At 43.3% G+C, this 13816-nt stretch overlaps 1 protein-coding gene across 1 annotated transcript in view; it reads left to right on the plus strand.

Moving 5' to 3' along the window:
* Positions 1-13816, plus strand: part of Veph1 (ventricular zone expressed PH domain containing 1) — a 773456-nt gene that overhangs the window by 17362 nt on the left and 742278 nt on the right. The window contains exon 3 of the mRNA XM_032898283.1: positions 5650-5865. Within this exon, the coding sequence (XP_032754174.1) occupies positions 5650-5865 (216 nt within the window). The remainder of the gene's footprint in view (positions 1-5649; positions 5866-13816) is intronic.

Below are 13816 nucleotides of genomic sequence, written 5' to 3' on the forward strand. Positions count from 1 at the left end.
CATCGTCTCGCTCTCTTTAAAACTCTTGTCTTTGCTTCATTTTCTACCCTCCAGTCTCCATTTAATTTAACTCCATCATTAGTCCCAAATATGAGCACATACGTTTAAGACTCCAATCAGGTCTCCCCCGCCTTTGTTTTCTCTCCGTGTCAAAATTACATATTCTGAAAACACGTCGCAAAGCGGAGAGATGAGCAGTGCCCAGTGCGCCTTCCGCTTGCTAGGCAAGCGCTCTACCACTGAGCTAAATCCCCAACCCTTGATGTTGACCTTCTGGGTTGGGCTTGGACCTTCTTGGAGATTAGTCCCACTTCAAAGACCTAGACCACTAAGCGCCTGTCACATCCACATCTTCACAACTCAATACTGTTTGCCAGCACTTACCACAGACACTCATTGGGAGGGGGGTTGTGGGCCTCGGGACATTGACGAGTGCTCAGATTTCAGGGGAAACAGCCCCTTCCATAATAAGACCTTTAACAGGAATACCAGAACACCATGAGGCTGTTTCACATGCCTGTCATCATGTCCGTTTGCTCTCCACTCTTAATGAACCAGTTCCCCACTGGCCAAAAAGACCATCGCTCTAACACTCTTCTGATGCAGGTAATGTCTTCTCTATGACAGCAGTTCCTTGTTCATATTTCTTTTTCCAGACCATTAATCAACTTATTTTGAATCAAAACATAAAGAATTCTGCTAGGTTTTCGCTCTCTGGGTACTATATCTAACAGGTTCCTCATTCACTAGTCTGGAAATAAACCAGCTGAATATGCTGTTGCTATTTATCTTCCTAGGAAACCAAACCTACTCAGAGTAGCTAAGGTGTCAAAAGGCAGCTTCCACCAGAGGTCACTAGAAAGCCGTTTCCACCAGAGGTCACTAGTGGCCTGTGATTTCCTTTGTTTTCTCCATCCAGCCTCACAGATGTCAGATGAAGGACTTTAGGACTGGTGAGTCCTGGTATATGTCCCCAGTGGTTCAGTGAGGTCGCTGCTTGAGTCTAGCAGCAGTGCGGAGGGAGCAGTAGAACTCAGTCCTTCACTCAGCACAGCACCTAGCCAAGGGTTCACACCTCCTCTCTACTAACTTCCACAGCATTGCACTTCCTCCACCTATCCACAGAGCAGGGAAGACGGGCGAGTTATCATTTAAGTGTGTTAGGCGTGGGGGGACTGGTGCCAGCTCCTCCTCCCCTTCCTTTAACTTAGTCCACTGTGCCTAGCTGGCTGACTTGCCTATTAGGTATATTAAACTTGGTCCAGGTCTCACTTTCCTGATGACCCTGGTTTTTAAAGCGATCAATTCTTATTTTCAAATCTTTAAGAACAGAAAGAGAAGTTTTCTTCTGAGCTGCCTTTTCAGCTTAATATTCTTTTTATTTTTTTTATTAACTTGAGTATTTCTTATATACATTTTGAGTGTTATTCCCGGTTTACGGGCCAACATCCCCCTAACTCCTCCCTCTCCCCTTCTTTATGGGTGTTCCCCTCCCCACCCTCCCCCCATTGCCGCCCTCCCCCCAACAATCACGTTCACTGGGGGTTCAGTCTTGGCAGGACCCAGGGCTTCCCCTTCCACTGGTGCTCTTACTAGGATATTCATTGCTACCTATGAGGTCAGAGTCCAGGGTCAGTCCATGTATAGTCTTTAGGTAGTGGCTTAGTCCCTGGAAGCTCTGGTTGCTTTGGCATTGTTGTTCATATGGGGTCTCGAGCCCCTTCAAGCTCTTCCAGTCCTTTCTCTGATTCCTTCAACGGGGGTCCCGTTCTCAGTTCAGTGGTTTGCTGCTGGCATTCGCCTATGTATTTGCTGTATTCTGTCAGCTTAATATTCTTATTATCTATGGGTTTTCCCATGATAAGGAAGGTGTTTGTGTCAAGGAAAGGTTGTACCATCTGACATCCTGCATAAAACCCTTAACTCTGTGGTCAGCAAAACTCAATTTGTCAGTATATGGAGAAAGCTATACAAATTGTGCTACTGGAGTGATAGAAATATAAATTATAGCAATAATTTATCAATTATAAAAATGATAACTCATGTTTCAGAATTTTTGTCTTACGTAGTTCTCAAGTCTCTGCTCTGGCTTTTAGAGAGGAAATATTACTCTAGATTATAGTCTAACCTGCCCTATTACTGTCAGAGTCAAGCCTTACTTGCTGAAAACCATCCAGCTCACTGGTACAGTCTCTTACAGATTGTGTCTCTGTTGTGGCCCCTGAGCTAGCTAATCTCACTCAAACAAGTACACTTCATTTATTTCATCCCTAAAGAGAAGTCCTATATGTAACTCTTCTGAGAAGACCTCATTGTATCTTCAACATTCTCAACATTCTGGTTCCCCTTTGTTTGGAATCATCTTAGTTTCTTATTGTAATAGATCATTGCTAGTGCTCATCAAATGAAGTGTTCTGCTTCTAAAATACCATTCTAATAGCAATAGCACACATTTTCCACATGTCTCCTGGGATCATCTAAGACTTTGGGTGGATCATATCTAATAGCCAGATTATATTTTAAGCCACTTATATTATATTTAAACCGTTGTAAGCACATTCTTGTGTTTAGGTCCGTGTGCAAAGAAAGCTGTCCCTTGCACATCATTATTCTGTATTCAGTCATCACTTTAAGCTTTGTACGATCAGAACATTTGTCAGGCAAGCCTCAATCCCTTTCCCCAGAGTTACTTACAAAATAGTCAGCCCTTCCTGGATCCCAGTCCCCAGTGTATGACCATTTTCCCTACCTGTCTACCAGCACACTCCTGACTAACATTGTGCTTCATGCTTTGTCATGAACTCCTCACTAGAATTTCTTACCAAGTTCCCAAGCCTGCCTTTCATTTACCTTTTATTCCAAATCCCTTCTGGACTACCGTTATTATTAGTTAGTGTTCCTATTAACTTAGCTTTCTCTCCAGATAATTTCAAGTGAGATCATCTCTTTTTCAAAACATCTATTTGACAGTCCACTCTTGTCCCATGCCCAATCTAGTTCTCTTGGATATTTTTAAACAATGACACAGATGGGGCAGGCAATATTACTTCATTTAAAATATGAGGTTCCTACAAATGGTGGATCCCTATCACCCCACCCCATAGCACATAAAGCTCAAGAAGAGAGGGGGAAAGAGTGTAAGAACAAGAGGCCAGGAAGAATGAGTAAAGCAGTGTCTTCTGGACATGACAGGCTCCTGAATTCATGAACTCACAGCAACTGTAGTCATCTGCACAAGACCTGTGCAAGACTAAGCCAGCCAACATTCCAGCCCAGGGTGTGTGTGTGTGTGTGTGTGTATGTATGTAAACTCCTGCTCCTAGCTGAAGAAGTACATGCAGTTCATGGCTCCTGAGAGAGGGAGAGGCAGTTTCTCCTTAAGGGTATGACCGCTGGTAGGTCACTCATGTTCATGTTCCACTCATGGATGGCCCCATGAGTATATTGACAGCACAAATTTGTCTTGATGGAGATTTTTTTAAATTATTTGTTTTATTATTTATGTGTGCGAGTGTTTTGCCTGCATGTATGCATGTGCACCATAATGCATGCTTGGGTGCTACAAAACTAAGAAAAGGGCATTATGTCCCTGGGACAAAGGGTTGTGAGCCATCATGTGAGTCTTGAGAAATGAACTTGTATCTTCTGCATTAGAAACAAGTGCTCTTAACCACTGAGTCTACTCTTCCAAAAGATTCAGGTCCAGTTCCCAGCACCCATACGGTGGTCCACAACCATCTGTGACTATTGGTCCAGAGAATCCAGTACCCTCCCTCCTCGGACCACCAGGAGCACTAGGCATGGAAGTTTTGCACAAACACACATGCAGGCAAAGCATTCACACACATAAAAAGTAGAATTTTAAAAAGGCAAATTATGTTTAAAATTCAGTTAAAAGACTCCCTCACACAGAAGGTGAATGGTTTCTGAGTTGCTAAGAACACCGTTGTAAAGCACAAGGCACCGGGGACAGGTTTGCACTGGAGAACCTAACCAGAGGTTGAGGAACGGGGCCCCAGGGGCTCTGCTCTCCACTGCCAACCTTGTTTGCTACATCTTTCATACATATCTACGCCTTACCTTTTAGCTTAGTAGACATTTGGAGCTGGGTGGCTCAGTGGTTAAGAGCACCCATTGGTCTTCCAAAGGACTTGGTTGGGTTTGGGTGCCAGAGCCTATGTGGCCCATCATAAGCACCTACAACTGCTAGGGGATCTGATACCCTCTCTTACCTTTGCAGGCGCTCATGTGTTGCTTAGATGCACATGTGTGAAAAACAGCTCTACACATAAGATCTCAATGAAACTTTATAAAAAATTTAAATCTAAAAAAGTAAATAATTTAAGCTTCTATTTTTAGAAAGGAAAAGTACGAAACTCCAAAGCTTGATTGATGTAACTGTCTAAACCATCGGTCTGTTAATAAATAGCAATTTTGAAAAGGAATAATGAAGCCGATACAGAATTATAACTCAAATGCTTCCTCAATATCCTTAGTAGGAAAAAATATTGTTCCAAAAGAAGATCAAACAGAAAATGAAAATGCTAAAGAAAAACAGACTGAATGCTGTTTGTCCCATTCCCTGTGGAGGAAATACAAATGGCCGATAAACACACGATGATACGATACACATCATGGTTCAAAGAAGTGCCTAAGCCAAACAGTAATGGGATACCATTTCCCGCTGGTCACATTAGCAAAAATTAAAAATACTTTGTTCTTGCAAAATCACAATGAAGAGATCATGTTTTCACCCAGATGATAGGAATTTAAATTGGCTAGATATTTCTGGAAGGAAGGTTAGTAGTATGTACTAGGGGCCTCAAAATGATTTCTGTCCTTTGCCTCAGAAAATTACTCTTCTGGAGAAAGAAATTTGGGCTACAGATGACCACAGTGTAGATACGGGTGTTTATTGCACCCCATTATAACAGTAAACAATAATGTTAGTAGTGAAGACTCCCAGTTGGCTGCCAGTTCAGGCGTCCAAATGCTTGCCCACGCTGTAAGTCTCCAGTCCTGTGAGACTCCCATGGTGGTCTTCAGTCAGACTGTTTTCCAACTCAAAGCAGTAAGCATTTTTATTGTGTATGTTTGTTTTTTCACACTTAGAAATATTAAGGGATCGTATTTTTTCTTCATAAAGATGATAAAGTACCCGGGAAGTAATAAAGACAGGAGATGGAAGGAAATTTGGTTGGTGAAAGCTAACTTGGGCTTAGTACTTATTTGAGCTAAAAAGAAAGAAATGAAACACTGTGTTCTACCGGACTCTGAGAGAAAGCTAATAAGGAAAGTGGTAGAGTAATTTGAATTTTTTCATACATGTAACTGAAACATCACTGTAAAACGTAACTTCTGTCCCAAAGTGACTTGAGACTGAAATGCCCTGAAGAGTCACCTGCGTGCCTACGAAGGATCCGGGTCCTCCAACTAGCTGCCACCTCCTTTTAATTAATCACACTGGAGCTTGCCTGTATATCCTGCCTCTTCCACAAGAGGAAGGCCAACTGTAATGGACTTTACAGCCTCACTCCTTAGTACCCAGTAATGTCATCATTTCTAACACAACTCAGTACTGTGTCCCTTAATGGACAGCCTTCTAGAGTACTTATTAACTTAAAGGGTTTTATTTTTTTTCCTAAATAGGATTATCAAACTAATAACAATGACCAGGCGGTGGTTGAAATCTGTATCACGAGGATTACAACAGCCATCAGAGAGACGGAATCCATTGAAAAGCACGCCAGGGCCCTGGTGGGACTGTGGGATTCCTGCTTGGAGCACAACCTGAGACCTGCGGGGAAAGACGAAGATACTCCGCACGCTAAAATCGCATCCGACATCATGAGTTGCATCTTACAGGTATGTCGGTGCGCAGCAGCGGGCAATTGGACACTGAATTTGCAGCTTATGGGGACACATGGTGTCTCTGAACTCAGAGGCGATCTTTTCGTGCTCATTCTGCACTGTAAAAAGACACCACAGACCACTGGTAGCTAAGCTAGCAGGTTGCTAACTAATCAACTGAGGAAAATCCTACAAAGTCCCTGCTGTATGTGAGCTCTACTGTAAAAAATTCAAAATAGTACCACAGCAGGCATGAGAGCATGCTTAGGGAGGCCAAGGGAAGATGGCAGGTGTCCTCTGTCGCTTTCTACTTTCTCACAAGATGGTCTCTCGCAGTCTGGAGATGAACATTGCAGGCACATTTAGCTGTACTCAGACTTGTATGTGGATGCTAGGGGGTTAGAACTCAGGCCCTCATGCTTGTACTACAAGAGCTATTGTCTACTGAGCCATCTCCCCAGCCCGACTAACTCATGTTTAAGTCTATTCACTATGTACTGTCAATACGAGACCATTCTACAGATGAGAAATCAGCAAATTCCTTCCCTTCAGTCTCTGCTTTGCCCCTTTGTAAACTAAAGGTAACAACCAATGCTTACTCTTTGGAACTGTGAGACATCAAGGTGGCATGGCACACGAAGGGCTTGCCTGTGGCAATTGCAGTTCAATCAGTGATCGGTAGGCATAGTGGTCTGTAACCTGCAAATAAATGCACAGTCTTGTAGGCCAATAGAAACAGGTATCCAGTTACTCCAGGTAGGAGACAAAAATATTAAGTCTTCTACTGCAGACTGGTGAGTGCACATAAGGAAAGTCCAAAAGTTTTCCATATGTAGTATAGACATGAAGTAGAACTCCCAACTCAAACCACAATGTACCTGAGGCTTCCAAGTTGCTATGTGGATTCAGTCATTACCCATTTCCTAGAAAAACCATGAAGGGAAAGATACACGAGACATTCTGCTTTCCAAGACACACTTGGAGGGGGCAGCTGAGGATGAAAACGTGGCCCAGTATATTTGGCAAAGTCGATGTACTAGAATGTTAACTCCAGAGAGTTAACAGAAGTCGGGAGCCAGTGCCTATTTTTAAAAACCTCATTTATGAGGCAGCAAAAATCACTCTTTCCCAACTCCCTTGCTTAGAAGACCTGGGGTCATATGTTAATCATCTTTGCATTATCTGCTGTCTCAGCTCAGCTGCCACTGGGGGAGAGCCAGTGAATGAAATAATCCAAGATGGCTGTCAATGGGTACAAAAGGGACCAGAAGTAACCCACAAACTAGGAAATACGTATTTTTCTGTATTCTAAAAGAACTAGCCTGCTTGATTGTGCATACACTGCTCGTGCAGGCTTCCCCAGTCAAGACTGTGTGACAGCTTTGAGTCCAAAGGACCTAGGATGGCTCAGAGTGTTTCCTTCAGAATTCCTACTGGGGAGGCTGGTTTTATAAAGCAAAAACTTTACTCAACAAGCAATCCTCTTTCTGTCATGAATTTACCTATAGGGTGATCTTGGGCAAATTAACACTTGTGTGCTTTTATTGCCTCATCTATAAAGTGCAGATTATAGAAGTAATTGCCTTGTGGGTTTGTTTTAATGAGTAAATAACCAGATGCTAAATAAATAAAAAAACTGTTCTGGATATGGGAAACATCATGTGATCATTAGCCCCAGTTGATATTATCATCTGCGGGAGACGATACCACGCATCGCTCTCTGTTATTATTTGGCCTGTGTGTGTTAGGTGTGCGTGTGGAGGTCAGTGGTTGACACTGGGTGTCTTCCTCTATCGCTCTTCACTTTAGTTACTGAGTCAGGATCTCCTGACGAAACCAGAGCTAACCAGCTTGCCCTTCTCTCCACCTCCAAGTTCCAGGATAGTAGGCAGGCTAGCACACCTACCCAGCTTTCATGTATGTTTTGGGAACCCTAACCAGGGTCCTTATACTTGTGTGGCAAGTGCATCATCACCATGAGCCCACACAGCATTTAACTCTTGACAACAAACTATCCCATAATTACATTGGTCATTGTTTGTGTGTGTCTTCCCTCCCCAAATTGTTTTGCATTGTTGTTGTTGCTGCTGCTGCAGTTGTTTTGCTTTGTTTTGTTTTGTCACTGAGCTAGTCCCAGCCCCTAAAATACCCCTTGGCAAGCAGTAGGTACACTCGAGTGATGGTTACTGAGTGAAGTGAAGTATGGGCTCAGAAGCAGTAACTATTCGGTGACTTCCTGAGCAACCATATTTCTGTCCAGTGGGCTTTTGGACGCCGTCCTTGGACAGGAGAATGAAATGTGACAGATGGGACAACCCACAGACCCTCTCTCTTCTCACCTATCAGAAAACCCACTGGGAAAACCAGCTGATTGTGTCGATAAGATTCCTACATGGCTGTACTAGTAGGAATCAAGCCGTCCGTCCGTCTGCTTGATGGGGCTGGGTGAATGTCCCAGGAGCTCTATTTTAATGAATGAGGTTGGGCATCTCTTGAGACTGTTGCTTTTCTATGGCTCCAGCTGAATTCAGCACCTGAGTGCAAAGGTGCTACGGCCCTGGATCTGTATCTCTTCTGTGTGGCTCTATTCTTTCCAATTTTAAAACACTGGCAAAGGTTCCCGAAGTGCACTTTCAAAAGGAAAGTCTCCACCAAGAGCTCAAGTGGTGCCAGTCAAGCTGAGAATAGAACCCTAGGCCTCACGGAACAAGGCCCCGTTGTTTCCCATCCACAGCGAGCTGTGGTAGCTCGCAGGAGTATGTTCATTTCTACAATGCAGTGGCCTCCGTCTGTTCCCCGAGCTCTGCACGTGCAAGGTAGCATTCCCACCAGCCTGCTTACGTTGATGCTGAGGGTCAAACTCTGTCATGGGCTGTGGCGTTATCAGTTGCTGGTGAAGTGGCCTACTTGTTGGAGAATGGTGACCATAGGACTTTTCTCTGCCTGTACCCCATTAGCAGCTCTGTGATCCAAATAACTCTAAAGATAAAATGACTTGCTGTGCCCGGATCTGCCTTTGAAATGAAGCCCAGCCACTGCATAGCAGAAGTTGTTTGTTATCTGTTAGGTCCGTGGGATTCTTCTTTACCAGTGTCATCCTGGCCCCCAGACCCTTATACACACCCTGCTGTCTGTCGTCAGAAGCGCTTGTGGCTTTTGATATGGGAGGGGCTGTCTAGACATAGTTTTGAGACAGAGTGCCTTTGTTGGTGATTTCTGAGGACTTACATGAACTGTTTGCTCTTTTGCCTAATGTTTGACTTTTTTTGTTTCATTTGAGAGATTTCCAAATTATATGTGTGGGGAGAAGGCACAAAAATTGAGTGCACTGAAGTTTATTTTCTTCTTGCTTTGTAATGATGACATTATACACATGAGGGGAGAATCTTCTGTTTTTGTACTGGATCCCGCTTCAGAGGCATTATAAAAAGAATGCAATCTGACTGGTTAAGAAGGCCTCTTTTTTTCATTGCTGCTGCCAAGGGCTAGCTCACTCCAGAGTTTAAAACAGGATTTCCATCAATCCAATCCCTCTCTGCATTTGTCTGTGCTTACGGTTAGCAAGACCCACTTCCTGAGATCACTGCCTTTGGTTTTGCAAATTACAGATAAACATACTTAAGACCATGGTACATACCTTTAATCCCAGCACTGAGGATCCAGAAACAGGCAAATCTCTGTGAGTTTGGGGCCAGCATGATCTATGTAGTGAGTTCAAGGCCAGCCAGAGTTACACAGTGAGACTGCATCTTAATTAATTAATTAATTATCAATTAATTTAAAGTGCTTGATGATCTAATTCTCTAATGAAGACATATGCCTTCCTACTTCCCAGTTACTCTTCAGAAAAGACTCAGTGTATGTAAAGTACATTTGACATGGTGCTTGTTTTGGAAAGTTCCCAATGGAAGTTTAATCGTCAGATGCCTCCATGTAATTAGGCTATAAATATAGCCTAGGAGGCGGCTGAGGCTTGGGGTAGAATCCAGGACTCTAGTAGAAGTAACTTGAGTGCGAATCCAAAGAACCTAGGGTAATTGAGACAAGCGAAAAACAATGAATTAACCTTGCTGAACACATGACGAGTGTGCTGACATGACACATGTACTCAAGGAGTGTGCTAACACGATGCATGTACTCGTGTTACTCGGAGGAGGTATCAGAAACCGAGATTGTTGGATAGCGAGTTCTATCTTCACAGATGGAGACTCGGTTGTGAATACGTGTGTTCTTTTAAGCAGGTTCTGCCATGCTTATGATGGAATATTCCTCAGTATCTCTCTGAGCTGACGAGTGAAGACTCCAGTTTCCTGCCTGGTTTCTTGGTACCTTGATAGTGTGAGAGGGATGTTCTGATCTGACCAAAGAGAGTCTCCCACTGCACATAAGTCTCTTGGTTTCACTATTATGAGTTAACCTCCTAGAATTCCTTAGGTGTGAGTTAGCCGCAGAAGATCCAAGCAGGATGAGTGCCAGGCCTAGGAGAGAGAAGACGCTTATCTTCCAGGGAGGCCTCATAACCTCCCACATCAGCAGTCAGGCCCACATGTGCTTACTGGAAGAGGAGAGAAAGCAGACCAAGATACTCAGATAAGCCGTCTGAGAAGTCTCAAAGCAGGCGATGGATGGACCTCAGTGTCTATCTAGAAAATCGATGGAATACAGGACTTAGATTGTGTCAGACATTTTGTTTGTTTGTTTCTGATAACTAGGAAAACATAAATGTTTAAGCAAAAGATAGTTAATTAGTTTGTTTAGAGAATTTTAGCCATAGAGAAGGGTTAGGCACACACCCTATATCATGGAGCTCAAATGAGGTTAACAGAACCTCATTTCTCCCAGTTTGCTTTGCCAACCCCATGTTTCTTCAAGTTTCAGTCAGGCTCTCTTCTGCCTACTGAAGTCACATGATAGCGGCACCCATAAACTCTTAGTACCTTGAATCCAGCAGGAAAATCACCATCATGAATCTCTTCCAAAGAATCCCTAATTAATTCAGTGAAATGCTTATTCTTGAAGCATCATTTGGATCAGGGGAATGTTCTCTCTCTCTCTCTCTCTCTCTCTCTCTCTCTCTCTCTCTCTCTCTCTCTCTCTCTCTCCTCCTTTCCTTTCTCTGTTAGGCTGAGTCACTTAACACTTTTTGAGACCAAGGTAGAAATGTTGTCATTAAAAGAACTGGAAAGCTCCTCTAAGGAATTAATGAAGACTCTCAACGAGAGAGAGAGAGAGAGAGAGAGAGAGAGAGAGAGAGAGAGAGAGAGAGAGAGAGAGAGAGAGAGAGAAGAAAGCAGACTGTTCAGCTGAGATCTGAGGTGCAAAAAAAAAAACCACAGCAAAAACATTTCCTGTGACTTTAGGGAGTGTTTTGGACTCAATACCAAGATAGAAGTGCTCCAAAATGATGACCCCCAACTCACTAACCTGAGTGTCTCAGCTACCCCGTAACATTTCCTTTACTTCCTCCTGGCACTGGCACTGGCACTGGCACCGCCATTATGGTACTGTTGGCTGACTTGGACCCACCACTTCATGTCATGGTCACTTATACGTGTGGATATGCACAGAATATTCAACCTTGTACTCATCACTTAAAAACTACCTGAAAAGGGAACATGTAGGCCTGGGCCTCTTTTCCCAGAGGAACTCATGTCTTGATGAGACCTCAGTAAGCGAGGCTTTGTACAAAGTCCCAGATCAAACTTAATCGAACGAAAGTGAGCAAGTTCAGGGGTTGGGGATTTAGCTCAGTGGTAGAGCGCTTGCTAGGCCCTGGGTTCGGTCCCCAGCTCCGGAAAAAAAGAAAAAAGAAAAAGAAAAAGAAAAAAAGAAAGTGAGCAAGTTCTCATGTGTTCAGTCAATTTCTGCAGCCTTACTTGGGAAGCATCTGTTCAAATCCTTTGTGTTCTCCTTTGGCTCTGTGCCTTTTTGAGTGACTGAAGTTTATATGTATATATTCCTGTTATGGCTAGACCTTTGTTGAATAAATGGATCACACATATTATATGTCCCTTGGATTATCTTTTCATTCCTTAGAATATTGCTGGATTAGAAGTCCTTATTTTTATCCAGTTTACATTTCCTTTTCTATGATAATATTTTAGTTAGATTTAAGGAGCTTTTCCCTGACCCAAAGCCACTGGGGACACCGACCATGTTCCTTACGCACTGCTATTTTGTGTTTTACTGTTAGATGTGCAGTTTGCCTGGAATTTATTTTTATTTTGGTTGGTATAAGGGTCAAGACACTGTCTTCTCCTATTTAGTATCCTCTTTGATCTAACTGCCCCATGTCTAAGATGTCATAACGCTGCTCAGAGTCCCCGTAGCAGTGTGGCAGTCTTGGCCTCGTGTTCCTTCTTTGATCTTTATTATAGGGTTTGTGCTAAAATGAAATTCTAAATTCCATACTGCCTAAGGATGTAACTTTCCCTTTAAGCTACTGAGGACACTTCATGAATGAAAATGGTTCTGGATTAACACTGTTCTAGTCAGGATGCAGGCTCACCTGCTGTAACAAGGTCAGTTAAGCTATACAGAGCATTTTTATCTCTCAGCACACAATTCAGAAATGTCAGTCTAGAGCTAGTGTGGAAGCTCCCCTTTTCTCTGAACCATACACAGTTTCTAACTCATGGTCATAGACAACTGCTTCGGTCCCTGTACCAATTCTTTCTTCCAACTAGATGTAAAGAGGACGATGATTAAAGAGCCAAGTCACATCACGTTAATAGTGGCCTAGGAGTTGAACAGCTAAGCTTTCCTTATCTCATTGCTTTGTACCTGGCCACGTCTGGCAGCAGGGAAGATGGGAAATGCTGCGTGCAATCTTGTGGCTATCCCCACCAGAAACTGATTACTAAGGAAGAAGGACATTCACATTTACTGATGGACAGTCTATCCCACCTCCCTTGCCCACCATTCCTGGCTCCCCTTCAATGCCCATAATCTGATGCAGATTAAACCCAGACAGTTACTCAGTGTGCACCCCGTTTGGAGGGTAGTCATTATGTGACCTTCTCTCCAAGGTCATTGGCCCTTTAGCAGCCTGAGAACTCTTCCTGGGCCAGTCAGTTGATGTTGTGTCTGTCGTGAGGCCTGTTTATCAGAGACTGCTTGATGGGAAATGTGATGACAGTCACCATTACAAATGATCTAGGGAGTTGGGTGGCCTCTGTGGTGAGCCAGCGAGAGGGAGGCAAAGCCAGGAGTGGAATCCAGAGTCTGTTTTCCCTCACATGCCCTCCTCCCCAACACACTGTTTCTTTGTGACAGGCGTCATTACAAATCCATACTGACTTCTTTTTTCTTTCTTCTTATCCACTTCCCACTCCTGTAGGTATGGTGTAAGCATGTGTACACGTTTGTATGTGTCTGTATGTCTCGGTGTGTGCTTGCATGAGGAGGCCAGAGGTTGATGCTGGGTGTCTTCCTCTGTTGCTATGCCCTATTTTTGGAGGCCAGGACTCTCTCATTAACCATGAAACTCACCAATTTGACAAGATTAACAAGACAACAAGCCCTGAAGATCACCCTGCATCTGCCTTCCCAGTGCTGGGATTTCAGGCACATGACATCGTGTTCAGGTTTTTACATGGGTGACAGGCAGTGGCCATCTCTCAGCGCTATTCGTTCATTATTCAGTTGATCATGTTTATTGAGGACCAACCAAAGCCTAGAATTGGAAGTAGTAGAAAGCACAACCTATGGGTGGAATGAGAAGTACATTTCACACAGAAAAAAGCAGCCCCTCTTATTTATAATAGAAGGATAGAAAGTCAGTTCCCAAACACACTGTATATAATACAGCTCTGCTCTTAGTCTGAGTGGTAGGGAAAGTGGAATATATGTACACATCAATTATATAATTGAGCTAAAATTTTTCCTAATTGAATAACTAAGTGCCAATGACAGGATCTATGAGACATGTAAAATAAGTCATGAAATAAATAGAGTTATTTTAAGA

Source organism: Rattus rattus, chromosome 3 (genome assembly GCF_011064425.1).
Source record: "Rattus rattus isolate New Zealand chromosome 3, Rrattus_CSIRO_v1, whole genome shotgun sequence".
Lineage (NCBI taxonomy): Eukaryota > Metazoa > Chordata > Mammalia > Rodentia > Muridae > Rattus > Rattus rattus.